The sequence below is a fragment of the Triturus cristatus genome, chromosome 4_2 (genome assembly GCF_964204655.1).
Source record: "Triturus cristatus chromosome 4_2, aTriCri1.1, whole genome shotgun sequence".
Lineage (NCBI taxonomy): Eukaryota > Metazoa > Chordata > Amphibia > Caudata > Salamandridae > Triturus > Triturus cristatus.
The window spans coordinates 566,484,877-566,500,827 of record NC_140586.1 but is presented as its reverse complement, the minus strand read 5'-3'; the positions used below and the strand labels follow the sequence as shown (position 1 = coordinate 566,500,827).

General features: G+C 45.5%; 1 protein-coding gene across 1 annotated transcript in view; it reads left to right on the top strand.

The window, feature by feature from the left end:
- The first annotated feature begins 9,052 nt into the window (after positions 1–9,052).
- STXBP3 (syntaxin binding protein 3) overlaps positions 9,053–15,951 on the top strand; it is a 177,737-nt gene continuing 170,838 nt past the window's right edge. The window contains exon 1 of the mRNA XM_085602220.1: positions 9,053–9,200. Coding sequence (XP_085458346.1) covers positions 9,140–9,200 — 61 coding nt within the window. The 5' untranslated portion in view covers positions 9,053–9,139. The remainder of the gene's footprint in view (positions 9,201–15,951) is intronic.

Genomic DNA, 15,951 nt, shown 5'->3' with positions numbered 1-15,951 from the left:
AAGAAGGCATTTTTCAAATCAATCACTGAGAACATGGTCGCCGTAGGCGGGACCAAGGTAAGCAACGTCGTGATATCGGAAACCACTGGGTATTGAGGTATCACGATCTTGTTCACTTCTCTCAAATCAATTATAAACCGATAAACTCTGGCATCCGTATTCTTTTTCAGTATGGGAAGAATCGGACTGTTACAAATGTCGTAGGGGACTTCCTCGACTACCCCAACCGTTATCAAATCCTGCACTATCTGTATGAGAGCCTCCTCACCCTCCTGGGAAATACGGTACTGTGGGAGGCGTGGTAACACCGCCCCCTCCTGGACGCTAATGTGGACCGGCGGAATCACCATTTGTCCCACATCAGTATCCGAAGTTGCCCACAAAGCATGAGGGTGGGTAGCCAACAGCGCATCCTCTGACATCGTACACATCCGTTCAGATCGGGGGTAATTGTCATTCAATATTACCCGCACACCAGCAGGGGAGCAGCGGATAGTAGCCCTAAAGTGCTTTAACATATCAAGACCCATAATATTGTCCGGTGTGTACGGGGCAAGCAGAAACGGACAGGGTGCAGAAAAAGAATCAACCTTAAACATGAGGGGCTGTGAAAGAGGGCTTCGGGAGAGTGTACCATCAAACCCTACCGATGTGACCATTAAGCCGGATGGGGGAGCCCCCGGAACCAATTGCTTAGATAGCGCACTACGTGTCGCTCCAGTATCCACTAGGAACTGATCAGTAGAGCCCAAAACCTCAGCCGATACATAAGGGCCCTTCTGATCGACCGGCACCTCAACTGATTCTAACCCCCATCCAACGCAATCCTATGCATGCTGAGAGTCATGGTACCCCGCCCGGTCAATTCCTGATGCTTGATACTGATGCTGGCGATCGAAAACATTTGATCTATCTCGGTGCTGCCCAGCAGACTCAAAACGAGCCTGTTCGTTAGAATTCCCTCGAAAGTTCGAGAAACCCCCTCTACCTCGCGGGCCACCGTGGGTATGCCCCTGGCGCGATGCATGCAACACCGGGCAGTCCCTAGCCCAATGACCCGATTGCTTACAATACGCACATTGATTCCTATTCAAATCAGATCGGCCCGAGGGAGGACCATAAGATCCTCCCCTACCTCTATTACTACCCCGTCGGGGCGGGCCATAGACTTGTGCCAACATCACCTTTGTTTTCAAATCTTTCGATTTCTTTTCCTCCTGGCCCTTTGCTTCTTGCTCCTGACGCTCATAATACTGGGCGATAGTCAGGAGGGCCGTCGGTGTAGCGGAGGACCAAGAACTTTCACTCGCTTTTAGACGGGCCGCAACTGCCGGCAACAGGTTAGCTACATATTTATCCACAAAAAGGTGGCGTCCCGTATCGTCGGTAAGCGACTGTCCACTAAAATCATGAAACGTCTCCTCAAAGCGCGTAAAGAAGTCCGCAACTGACTCGTCAACTTTCTGTTTACATGCAGCTAACATATTCCAGTCAATTTTTTTAGGGGGAATAATTGTCTTCAACTTAGCCACAATAGCAGCAGGGAGATCTAAAATATTCTGGGGCGGTTTCTGCGCAGGCTTCCTCTCCCTATCCTCATCCTCCAGTTCAGACCATCGAGCCTTAAAAGTGGCAACATCATCTACCTTCCGCACAGATCGCCACATGTCTGGTGGTAGAATAAGCCCAAAGAACAAATCTATATCTGCCAAAGTCATGACGCAAGAATTCAAGGCCCCCTCGACTTCTTCATAGAAGGCCGCTGGATTCTTGCGGGGGTCGGGCAGCGCATTCTTCAATGCCATAACATCAGCCCTATGCCACGGAGTGTAAACCCAATTATACACGAAATATCCCTTAGCATCGGCGGAGGTAATGTCCGAGCTAGTCCCCGCTCCTTTAGGAGGAACATACAAAGGCGCTGCCTCCCGCATTGGTTTAACATGCACTATGTCATCCTTATCTGACTGGGAGGTGGATGAGTGGCCCTCTGTTGTGCACGAATCCGACTGCTTCTCCTTCCCTGCTCGCTGGCGCGCTTTCTCTTTATAGACCAGCACCTCGTCCCGCAAGGCGAACAGCCGCCGAGCCGTATCTGGAGCCTTAGAAAAAGAGAAAACACCATTACGCAATGCTTTAGCATCCGATGATACTTCGTCGGGCTCAAAAACACCAGAACGTTTCCGGAAAGCATCAATCACTTCATCCGCGAAGTGACCCAAAAAATACACTTTATCTCTCTCCTGCCACGCCTCCCAAGTATGAAATAATTCCTCTATGGATATCTTGCCGTTAAGTGCACGGAAGGAAATTTGCCGAAGCTCAGCCATTTGGTCGGCTGATAACATGGACCGCGTATCTACCTTACTCGGACCCGAGCCAGAATCTTGCGGCCTCGGAGCAGATGCGCCGACATAAGGGGGCGGAGAGCGATCTAGTAAATAAAAATCATCATCAAGATTATTAAGGACAGGATAAAGTGGCTGCCGAACGACGTATTGACCCGAAACTTGTAGCCTACGCTCCTTCTCTTGCCTGTCCGTCTGCTCTCTATCCTCCCGTCGCTTCGCTTCCTGTGCTCGCACATGATCATTCTTCCGTTGTTCTTTATCAAACAGCGCTTTCTCACGCTTCTCTCGCTCACGCACCTCCTTCACCCACAACCGCACACACTCAAACATATCCTGACGAGCACGCCGCTTACACATACACTGTTCCACATACTCAATCTTACGTATATCAAACGATCCATACAAAGGCCATCGCAACTCAGGATCCTTTTTTGTATATTTCCTCCATACTGTGCTGTACATTATGGAAGAAAGACCATGCTTCACATACATATCCCTATTAGGAGTCCCCTCTGGGGGAGCTGGAGCAGATTCCTCGAGGTTCAACCGGTTTCCGAAACAGCAGCACCACTTACGGAGTGCGCTGAAAGCAGGCATGCTCAGAAATAATGCAAAATATGCAATATTATAGAAAAATGGCACTTAATCGTTGCGCCGTTCAAAGTTACACAGCTCTGGAGAAATCTCTCCACATTACCTGCCTATATGTGTTGCAACGCATATATATTCACAAAGACAAATTCAAAATATGACTAGTCATCACAAATCAAACTCAAATAGCCAGATCAGGCTTCAAAAACTCGGAGCAAGTACCGTACACCGGTTCTTACCAATCAAGAGTCCAGATTCCAACTGCCAAGCTCCACAATCGCCCAAACGGCTTTCACGGCAAGACCGACAGAAGAGGTCTCAGTCGAGGACCGGCGCCACCCAGACGGTCAGCTCGGAAGGGAAGGAAGAAAAACCTTGGGATGCCAGGGCTAAGACGCCGCTGGCAGTGATCACGTCCCCGGCCCAATTCCTCACCTTCGTCGCGACCAGTCCTTCGAGCATCCGAGTCGCCGATGAGCCCCACGTGACGGGCGCCAATTGATGAATACAGGCCCCAGCTAGGCCCGCAGGACACAAGGGTTCGCTCTCCTGTAATGGAATCTATAAGGAAGTTGGCACGGAAACTGCAAAGTACAAAGACAGCATTTATTAACCCTTAAGGGTGGTCCTACAATCCACACAACACTCTTCAGTATTGCATAGAGTAGCACGAAGAACCTTCGTACATGGTCCCCTTTTATACACAGTAGAGGGGCTCATAAGTGGGTGGATACAACATGAAGACGAAGAACATTACCATTTATGGTCATTTTCGATACTGAATCAATATGTGGGCGGAGCTAACGCACTCCTTGAGCCCGCGAAAACATGGTCAAGCAAGGCTAACTGATAACAGATGTGGTCAAGTCTGGGCATGCGCCAGATGGACAAAGGAGCTATTTATAGACTGTTACTGGGCAGATTACAAGAGCAGCTAACACAGAGGTTGGACTCTTCTCGTGGGAAACACGTGGAAGCATGACAATACAAAATGGAGTCCAAGCTTCGGTCAACATAACAGAGAAAACACGATCTATAACAGAGGAATTAATGTCTTTAGTAAATGCTTAATCACATCGTTATTTCAATTTACAACAAGACGACCCGACCACTTGAACGGGTTCACCTGATGTGGGTGCGGGCTCTCATTGAATCCGGCGTGTCTGTTCCTCATCTGGATAAGCTGTATTTAGGCCACCCCTAAAAATGCATTTTCCATGGAAAGTGTGACTGAACCATAACTAAACAGAGGTGAGTTTCATTTAATGTGTGATAAGTTTGTCTATGGAATTGCGTGTGCTAAACTATCAACTGCTCCTTCGAGACAGCCAAATTCCCCGACAACTGGAAGCGCACTGAAGTCAACCCCCTTCTAAAGAAGCCCTCCACAGACTCGACGGACCTCAAGAACTTCAGGCCCATCTCACTGCTTCCTTTTGCTGCCGAAGTCATCGAAAAGGCCGTCAATACCCAGCTAGCACACTTCATAGAGGCCAACAACATCCTAGACACCTCTCAATCTGGATTCTGCAGCAACCACAGCACAGAGACCGCCCTCCTCGCTGCCACCAACAACATCCACGCCCTCCTCGACCAAGGCCATATGGCAGCCCTCATCCTCTTGGACCTATCAGCAGCTTTTGTCACCATCTCACACCGCACACTAGGCACCAGGCTCCACAACACCGGCATCCAAGGAAAGGCCTTAGACTGGGTACGATCTTTCTTCTCAGGCAGAATATAGAGAATAAGACTCCCGCCCTTCCTCTGAGAACCGACATAGATCAGATGCAGGGTATCCCAATGATCCTCCTTCAGCGGCACACTCTTCAATGTCTACATGGCCCCCCTCGCAACCATCATCAGAAACCACAGGCTCAACATAGTCTCCTATGCTGACGACACACAGCTCATCCTCTCCCTCACCAATGAACCCGACATCACCAGGCACAACTTCCAAGAAGGGAATCAAGCCATTGTGACCTGGATGAGGAACAGCTGCCTGAAGCTCAACTCAGAGAAAACAGAAGTCCTCATCCTCGGATCCACCCCTCTGCATGGAACGACACATGGTAGCCCCCCGCCCTCGGAAACCCGCCCACCCCAATGGACCATGCACGCAACCTCGGCATCATACTTCACTGTTCACTCACCATCAATCGTCAGATCAACGCCATATCCTACACATGCTTCAACACCCTCAGCATATTTCACAAGATGTTCAAGTGGATCCCCCGACTCCAGGAAAACTGTCACTGAAGCACTCATCACCAGCAAACTGGATTACGGAAACGCCCTTTACACCGGAATCAACAAAAATCTCCTCCGCAAACTCCAGACCATTCAGAACGCCGCTGCCAGATTTATCCTCGATATCTCACAGCACAACCACATCACCCAACACCTCCGCAACCTCCACTGGCTCCCAGTCAAAGGAAGAATAATCTTCAAGCTGATCACACACACCTAGAAGACCCTACACAACACCGGACCCCAATACCTCAACCACCGAATCTCCTTCCATGCCCCCAAGAGAAACCTTTGCTCAGCCGACCTCTCCCTAGCCACCGTCCCACGTTTATGCAGGACCAGAGCAGGTGGAAGATCCTTCTTCTACCTCGGAGTCAAGACCTGGAACAAACTCCCCTCCACCTCCGACCGAGCCCAACACTGCAGCAATTCAGGAAGGACTTCAAGACCTGGCTCTTCGAATGACCCTAATGGAGCCGTTCACACCCACCCCCAGCGCCTTGAGACCCTCACAGGTGAGTAGCGCACTCTACAAATCCCCTGATTGATTGATTGATTGATTGATTGATTGATTGAACATAAAGCATTGTTCTTTGGAGTTAAGGGTAAGAGAGAAGGAAGTGGCCCTATAGAGGCTAAATTGCACACTATACATCCAGGACACCTGGGATCAAATCCTGACTTTCCCCTTGACCAAACTGTGAGAGCCACGGCAACCCAATTTACTTAACTTTGTATTACTTGTTCGTAGCCTACCAGACAGCAGCTGTCTGGTTTGCTAAAGGTATTTTGGGGACATTGAGAAATCTGACCTAGGAATGCATTCTTCCCATTGCTGACCATTGACTTTGGGGTTTGTAACTCACATTTCCTGGCTTTCTATGCTGGTTTTATTTGCTTTATGCTGTCCAGCTTGAGTTCGTCCCTCCAGTTGCCTAAACCTTGTTTACTGTATTCTTCCACAAGCTCACTTTCTGTGAACATGACTTTAAATCTTGTTATCTTGTCACATTAGCTATTAATTTAAAGACAGAGGTCAAATGTTCAAGGAGCTTGGTGTTTACTTTTCTTTCTCTGACTTCAAAGTGAGAGAATTTATGTGACTATCCTGATGAGTATCCATGTAAGAGGAGAGGGTGTATGCCACTCTACTCCACACTATGCCCCCTTCCACTCTAAAACACTCTACGACACTCCACTTGACTCTATGCCACGACAATCTATGCCACTCACTCAAAGACACAACACACAACTCCACTATACGCCCCTCCACACCACTTACCCCACTCCACTCTATCCCACTCCAATCTACCCTACCCCACTCTACTCCAATCTATCCCACTCTACACTAATGCCCCCAATCTACCTTACCCCACTCCACTTCGCAACAATCTACTCCAATCTACTCCACTCCAATCTACCCCAATCCGCTCCAACCAGTCTACCCCACTTCACTCCAATCTACCGATCTCCACTCCAATCTACCCCTCTCCAATCTATCTACCCACCTCGATCCACCCCACTCAACTCAAATCCACCCCACTCCATCCCAATCCACCCTACTCCAATCTACTGCATGCCACTCCACCCCATCTACCCTACTCCTATCTATCCGTCCCCAATCTACCCGACTCCAGTCTCCCCTGCTCCAAACTACCCCACTCCAATCATCCCTCCTCAATCTACCCCACTCCAATTTCCCCCACTCTAATCTACCCCACTCCATTCCAATCTACCCCACTCTAATCTACTCCAATCAAATTTACTCTACTCCACTCTTCCCCAATGTTTTTCACTCCACTCCTATCTCGACTGCTTTCCAATCTGTTCAACTCCGCTCCATACCAATCTACCCCACTTCACTCTACCACAATATACCCCACTCCAATCCAACTAATCTGCTCCACACTACTCTACTCCACTCGAACACACTCCATTCCACTCTACCCAATCTACTCCACTTCTCTCCAATCTACCACATACCACCCACATCCACCCTACTCCAATCCAATCTAACCCACTCCACGCCAATCCACCCCACTCCAATCTACTTTACCCCACTCCACCCCAAACTACCCTACTCCAATCTACCCCATCTACTTCGCCCCACTTCATTCTACCCCAATCTACTCCATTCCAATCTACTCCACTCCAATCTACCCCACACTACTCTAACTTCATTCCAATCTATTGCATTCCAATCTACCCCACACTACTCCAATCTACCCCAATCTACTTCACTCCAAACTACCCTACCATAATCCACCAAACTATCCCACCCTAATCTACCCCACTCTGATCTACTCTTCTCCACTTCTATCTACCCCACTCCACTCCAATCCACCCCACTACAATCTACCACACTTCCCCCAATCTACCTCACTCCAATCTACCCCTATACACCGCACTCCAGTCTACCTCGTTCTACCACACTCCAATATACCCCTATCCACTCCAGTTTTCTCCACTTCACCCCAATCTCCCCAATCCAATCTACTCCACTCCAATCTACCCCAATCTGCTTCACTTCAATTTTCTCCACTCCACTTCACCCCACTCTACCCCAATCTACCTCATTCTACCCCAATCTATCCCAATTCAGTCTACCCCACCCCATCCCAATCTACCCCACACCATTCCAGTCTACTCCCAATTCCCCAATCTATCCAACTCAATCTAACCCACTACAAACTACCCCAATCTACCCCCACTCCATTTCATTCTACCCTATTATCGTCTACCCAATCTACCCCATTCCACTCCAATCTACCTGACTCCACTGCAGTCTACCCCTCTCCACTCCATTCAATGCCAGTGTACCGCACTCCACTCCAATATATATACCACTCCACCCTGATCTACCCTACTCCTATCTACCCCACTGCAATCTACCTCATTCTACTCCACTCCAATCTACCCTACTCCACCCCTTCACTCCAATCTACCACGCTAATCTACGCAACTCCACCACTCCAATCTACCCCACTCCACCCCACTCATTCTACACCAATCTCATTTAATCAACCTTTCTCCATTATACCCCACTCTACTCCCCCTCCATTCAACGGCAATATACCCCACTCCACTCTACCCCAGTCTACCCCATTCCACTCTACCCCACCCCAATCTACCCCGCCCCACTACCCACCACTTGCTTTTAGCCATGCTGAACAGCAGCCACACTGGTGTACATAATGGCTAACACATTGCCAAAGTCATTCCGCATAGGTGCGACCTATTGGGTTTGCCAATGCTTGTTTTTCTTACTCAGCCAATTTCAGAGCACATTAAATAAACTAAGTCGGTTCAGGATCTATGCAATACGAAAACCTGGTTTACAGCCTCACAGATATAAAAAAAATGTTTCACGTTTGTTTAAAAAACGTCTAAGCGATATACATAGAGACCATGACTAACTGACGTCCTGGATAGCTCCTGGTAACGTTGTCAGGAAGGACACTGAGATATTCTTGACCATTTTAGGTTTGAAAACATATTAGATTACTTACCATAACTGTCAATTAATGCAGTGACATACATGTATGTACTTTTTTTGAAAAAACTCCGAAATGTTGAAAAATGTAATTTTTGCGATTTAAAGATATTTTTTCATGACATTTGTTGGCTGATTGATACGCAGATTTGTTCCTGGCTAGGCTCTTATCATATTTTTTCATGACATTTGTTACCTCACTTACAGGCTGAATTTTTTTGCTGGCTCGGCTATTAGACCCTGACTCAGCACTGGCTCTCTCTTTGAAGCTGCTCATTTACCACTGTCTACTCATAAAGCAGATTATCTGCAAACTTTCGCGCAGTGTAAAACTCTGACCCTGGGGAAGCCCCGGGGTGACCCTCTGATGTCACAGAGGACTGTATAGGCACTTGGGTGTAGGATTGGCTGGCAGCTGTGTGACATCACGGAAGGCGTGGCTCCAGTTGGAAACATGGCTCCTGTGGCAGGGGAAGCGATGGCCGACCGGGGGCTAAAGAACATCGTCTGGCAGAGTAAGTGTGCTTTACCTAGGGGCATCACAAGCCGCAGGGGGCGCTGATCGCCCGGGGAGCGCTCCGTGCCATGGCCCTGGAGAGCGTCATGCTCCAAGGCAGCGAGTGATGAAGCAGCAGAAAAGCCAACCACCTCATCTGTCTTTAGGGCGGAGGCTTCCGTGCTATGCAGATGCCCGGCGGTGCTCCCGGGAGCACCCACCGAGGCCTGTGTGAGCGACGGGGTGTGGGTGAATGAAAGAGAGGAGGGGCGCACGAAGGAGGGCTGGGCATTAGCAGTTGCTCAGACACTTGTTGATATCCATTTCCTGCGCTCAGTAGCACTACTATAGTGGAGCCCAGGACTCCTGTCACAGGCTGACACCAAACACCATATATCAGGCTGCACTAGGGAAATGGAGTCAAAGGCTCGTGAAAGCGCTACAACTTAACAGGGGATTGTGAGACATGGCCGCCTTCAGTGGTGCACCCGGGGGAGGGGTATGGAGGCGACTGTCAACAGACCACCCCTCACCTAGAGGCTTACGTTAAAAGACAGCAGCCAGGGTTGAGGGGTGCAGGGGGACGCAAAGGGCTCGCCTACAGTACTGGGTTGCACTGCGTTAATGCTGTAATAACGGGTTACGTGATTCATTCACAAATGGCTAACTTATTTTGGCGCAGGAACGTTTTCAGTGTCAACACTCAGAATGGGAAACAGATGGCCAGTCTTTGGTGGTCAAGCACGAATGGCATTTTAGGTGGCCGGGAAAGTGCACGACGTTATTTTTCAAACAACTTTTCAAAAATAATTTCAAGCTATTTGAAAACCATATTACATTGCCAGGTAATGCGAATTCATAACCTTAATAGAATAGTGTGTTTGGTTAATTGCACGTCCTTTATGAAAGTGTTGTAGAGCCGCATGTATGAACAATTTTATTCTCTCCAAATGTAAATGCACACTCTAAATTATTTATGGTAGGCATTCCATGGTCTTTAATCTTACAAAGCGTTGTTGGCGAGGATCCTAGTGTTCGTATTCTGGTACAAAACGATTCCTATGATATTAAAGTAAACTTCAGTATCACTGGAGTCCTTGACCAGGATATTGTATTGTAATTATATAGCGCTTACTACCCCCGACGAGGCGTCAAGGCGCTTGTTCGGCGAGTAGCACACTACTCCGGAACCAAAAAGGATTAGTGGGGCATTAGTATAGTGAAATATGAAATTAATTTGAGCTGTGGATATGTTAGTCTGTTATTTGGATTGTGAAGAATAGTGAAGGGATAGAAGCGGGAAGGGTTTGGATTCATATAGCGCTTGCTATCCCATGTGAGGTGTTGAAGCACTTTTCGGTGAGTAGCACGCTATTCTGGAACCCAAACAGGATTTGTGGGGAATTAGTATAGGGAAATATGAAATAAATTTGAGCGGTGGACGTGTTAGTCTATTATTTGGATTGAAAAGGAATAGTGGGGGGATAAAAGAGGGAACGGTGTATGACTTTTTTTGTGAGTTAAGGGCAGTAGGAGGGGGTTTGGGATGAGTAAAGGGGAGGTGGAGGGAGACGATTCAGAAGGAAGAGTTTAAAAAGGCTTGTTTGGGAGATGTGAATAGTAAAAGAGGTATGAGATGATGCAAGGAGGGCTAAAGCAGGGAAGAGTCTAGAAAGGGTTATTTTGGGGATGATAGTAGTGATATGGATTTTGGGATGAATGAGAGTGTGGAAGTAGAGAATATATTGAGAGATATATGGGGTGAGAAATAGGGTCGTGGACTGGAAAGTAGAAGAATTACATTTGAGATGTCAGAGTTGAGGCAGAGGATATATTGAGAGCGGTATAGGGTGAGAAATAGGGTAGTGCATTGGAGAGAGTAGTAGAATGAGATTTGAGATGAGTCAGTGGAAGTAGAGGTACATTCCAGAACTCCCTTCATAAACGCTCGTGAAAGTTGGAGGACAGTGAGGGAGAGCAAGGCGCAGGCACCCAGTAGTGTTGCCCCCGCTCTATGCACTATATTACATTTTGATGTGAAGTATTTCTTTTTTCAAAAAGAAAAGCACTGGGGTAGACATTTACTTATTGGTTCTGTTGTGTGGTTGTTGAGCTCTGAGGGCCTGATTTGCAAAGGCAAACCTACACTTTTGTGCAAGTCCATGACCCCTAAACCCCAGGGTAGTACTCTGAATTGGTAATGGTCATTGTTGACAAAGAAGGAATAGTTTCTTACCTGTAACTCCTTTTCTTTCATAGGGGAAATTCTATTCTAGTCATAAGCACATACATAGTTAAAAGATATAGTAAACATTCTGCAGCACATCTTATAAAGAGTGAAGTTCAGTTCTCCTAAGTAGAGACCTGGCACCATGCTTTCTTCGAAGTGGCAGACTTTAACCAGTTCAATTCCCTTACAGTCACGGAACTAACAGATTCCAAATCACATAACTATGAACAAACCATAACATGTAACTGAAATCTTTGCGTCTAGGTTCCACGTAGTTAATACCACTACTACAATAAACAGTTGTCTTCATACCAGTACTCAAATCAATATGTCATATAGTCCTGTCAGCGTCACAGCAGCAGGTCTGAAAATATTTTAAATACCAAAATTTATAATGAAGCCATTTTCAAGATGCAATGAAGCAAAACTGTGCCGCTTGAACAACTTACAACCGTTTTCACAGTAAGGGCACGGACATCGTGTTTGTAAACTACTTTATGTAAAGCAACAATCACAGCCCTCGCTTACCACATCTCTTCTGCTGTTGAAACTTTTCTCTTTTTCCAGATCCTTTGGATACATACATGGTTTATTAATGGCCAGGGCTCCAGGTATGATTTTGAACCTGGACTATTTTAATCCGTACTTTAGTTGCATCTTCCCAAATTTTGGGTGTTAACATATTGCCGCAATGTAATATATAGAAGACATGGTCATCTTGATGAGGCAGCAGTTGGCACAATATGTTTTTTAGCTACTTGTTAATAAAATTCTTTTGTATGACTTTTTGAGACACATACTAGAATGGAAGACTGTTTTATTGTTTACGGATATTAATCTGGATTGTTTATTCCGTGGCTTCCTGAAGGAGGCGACCAGCCGAAATGCGCATAGAAAAATATTTACATTGGCCTAGGCTACAGTTGTGTAACAATCGTTGTAGTATCAGAACAATCATTCTTCTGTACGGTATATGACCACAATTGATGTTATCCTTATTAGTCCGTATGAGAGATGTGTATGAATATATGAGGATGTGTGAATAAGATACAAGAATTAACTGTATTTATTCCATTGGAAATTATATATGATGATTTATTTTTGTAAAAAGAATATAACATAGATACAGTGATATCTGTATTTGATCATAATAATATTTTTATATTTTTGCATCTACCTGTCTCTGTCTGTCTTAGTATGTGCCTTTTACCTTGTTGTATTCAGCAATTCCCTAGACTTTTCTACAGTTCATTTATATTATCCTTGCCTTGGGCAAGTTATCTTATAGCAGGGGACCCCTCTTTCTTTACACTAGCAGGCTACTGCACTAACATAGGGTGAATGCTCTGCAAATAGAAATACACAAAATTAAAACTGAGTTAATATCCTTGGGCTGTAGCTAAAGAGGCTGCCTTGGTATATTGATAAAGTACAAATAGAAAATGTGGTAACTTGCTGTTACCTTGGTGTTTTAATATAATATAGACTGAGTTGGAAAGACTTACGAAATTACATTCTATCCAGGAAGTGAAAGTTGTGATGTGATTCTGTGCTATGTATCATGAATGCACATAAGGGTCTTGAAGGCCTTTTGTGCCATGGTTATCAACTTGGATTAGAATGGGGACTCCATCTTGCTTCCAGAGCATCCTTAGAGTGACCTTAGTGTTTAAGTAGCCACAGGAATTGACTCAGCAGTTTTCTGGTTAAACACCAACATATTTATCAAATGACGTGTAAGTAGAATACATCTACTGCTCTTCAGCGTCATAGTATGCATGTCTCGTAACACTTTATCCTACTTGGGTATCATTGGTTTCAACTGTACTCCAATATATATTTTAAATGTGAGTTCACCTAAACCTCCAAACTCATGGTTTTGGTGTGTGAATCTAAGGGGGGGCCCAATAGGTTTTATCGTCGACTTATTCCACATTTTAATGATCCCCCCTACCTTTTGTGTCAGCTTAAGTTGAGATTTAGTCTGGTGTTGAGCGCAGGTCATATTCTCGTTAAGAGTCAAACCCAGATACTCAAACGTTTGTACTCTTTCTAGGCTCACACCATCTATGAGCAGATTTGGGCGGGTTGTTTTAGGAGGATTACAAATCATAAATTTCGTCTTTGCAGTATTTATTTCCAACCCCCTATCAGTGCAAAACGCGACGAAACACTCTAAAACTCGCTGAATACCCATAGGTGTTTTAGCGAGTAAGAAGGTGTCGTCAGCGAACATAATTGCTGATATCCTTATGCCACCAAGCTTTGGTGCATCTCTGTTGGGGACCGCATTCAGGTGGGAGATAACTCCATTTACGTAAAGGCAGAACAGGGTTGGCGCCAAAACGCAACCCTGCCTAACCCCCCTATCGACTGGGAAGCTAGATGACAGATTGCCTTCTCTCCCACACCTGACCTTTGCGAAATTTTGAGTATGGAGTCTTATGATAATATCCAGTAGGGGTGCAGGTATTCCTAAGTCCCGTAGAACATTCCATAGTTTCCTACGTGGAACCAAATCAAAGGCCGCACGCAGGTCTACAAAGACTGTGTAAAGAGAACCACCCTCGACCTTCGCCGTCTTCCAAAAAAGCATAGCCAATCTAAAAATCTGATCGATGGTGGATACACTCTTTCTAAAGCCTGCCTGATACTGACTCATAATATCTGAGTCCTCTATCCAATCCAGGAGGCGATCAGGAATCAGCCTAGCAAAAAGTTTCTGATCTACATCTATTAGGCTGATTGGCCTATAATTAGCTGGAAGCAGGGGCGACCCCTTCTTAAAAATAGGGACTACCTCCGCTCCCAGCCAAGTATCAGGGACCACCATACCAGTAGAGATGGCATTGAACATAGTCAGCAAATAGGGTGCCCAAACCCTAGGTTTGTGTTTGTAAAGATCTCCCGGAACCTTATTCAGCCCTGGTGCTTTGCCCGCAGGGAGTCTAGATATCGCAAGGTTAACCTCACTCAGGGTAAAAATAATCGCTTCTGAGCCATCGGCGCAACTCGCCAGCCTATCTCCCAAAGGGACTTCCAGACAGGGGTCGTCCTCCTTATACAGGGTACTAAAGTGATCTTCCCATACCTCTGCAGCAATATTCGAAAATTCTGGTTGGTCGGGATCAGGTGAGCCTGTGGTCACAATCTGCCAAAATTTACGTCCGTCCTTGACGGCTAGGGCTGTAATTAGCCTAGCCCAATTCTCAAAATTAAACACATCAAAAACCTGTTAAATAACAGTTCAAAACAAGTCCGTTTATAAGCTGGAGTAGCTTGGAATGTGTAGAAACATACAGAAAGATTTTAGCTTTTCTTCTAAGTAGTGCAAAAAATAAACATTCTCTCTTCTTGTCATTGTAAGATATTAAAATTGAGCAGAAGGAAGAAAAGCATCATTCAGTTTTCGTTGCTTTAAACATCTGCTTCATTTGTGTTCTGTGATCTGACTTGCCTTTCACCTTGGCTGCTGGCAGCAGGCATTGTGATGTCATAACTCAGCTGTAATATCTTATATCTGTCGAGTTCTGACATATTTTTTTATAATTGGCGACTGTGTCACTAATTTCAGAATATAGAGAAATTAGAGACCTGCAATTATACAGGGGTTGCAGAATCCCATGTATTATAATTTAATTATCTCACTCCCTAAATGGGAGACTGAGGAATCCCAGAGTGAATGTTACACCTATCCCTCTATTACTCTCTTAAATTGTGAATGAATATTTTGGTAATTGTTAATGCTGCAAGTTTTGAATCTGTTATGCTCAAGATCATGAACCACACCTGGACATGATTTTCTGTGGTCTTTATGGTTCTTCAAATGTGTAGATGGTCTTGGGTATAACTGGGTATGAATAGTCTAAAGGAAGTACCATTGTTGACCCTTTGAACAGGAAGCCCTTTCATCAGTTGACCTGGTTTGTTTGTGATGTAGTATTGAGGCATTTTGGGTTTGCTGTATACTTTTTGGAGGGGGGTTCTGTAACAGTGCTATTGCAATAGTGATAACAAATGGCATTCTTTCATTTTCTTCCAGATTGCAGTGTGAAAAGTGTCGGGGATGTCCACTCTCTCAATTCTTTTTGTATATTATTGCAATAGATTGCTGTAACTTGAAATATTAGATCGTTTGTTATATGTTTACTAATTTCTAGCCCAGCGATGTTTTTAGGGTCTTTATTAAAACTAATGGTCATCTACATAGATATAACCTTTAAATGCATCCAACAGAGAGATTTCAGGTATTGTGTTCTTGCTTGGAGAGTCCTTTCAAAATGTGAGGATCGAAGTCGCCAGGCAAGTTGTTAATATATTAGGGCATTAACATTGTTAGCAGAGAAAACAAGCATTGGCATAGTCAATAGGTCCCTTTGGGACCTTATAAGTGTTTAGCCATGCAACAGCTGATGTTGTTGCACCAAGGATACAGTGCTGCATAACTAAATACTTGTAAGGTTCCAAAAGTGAGACCTATTGACTATGGGCAAGTCATGGATGATACACAGGAAGCAGCGTTCTACTATACATTGTTGTT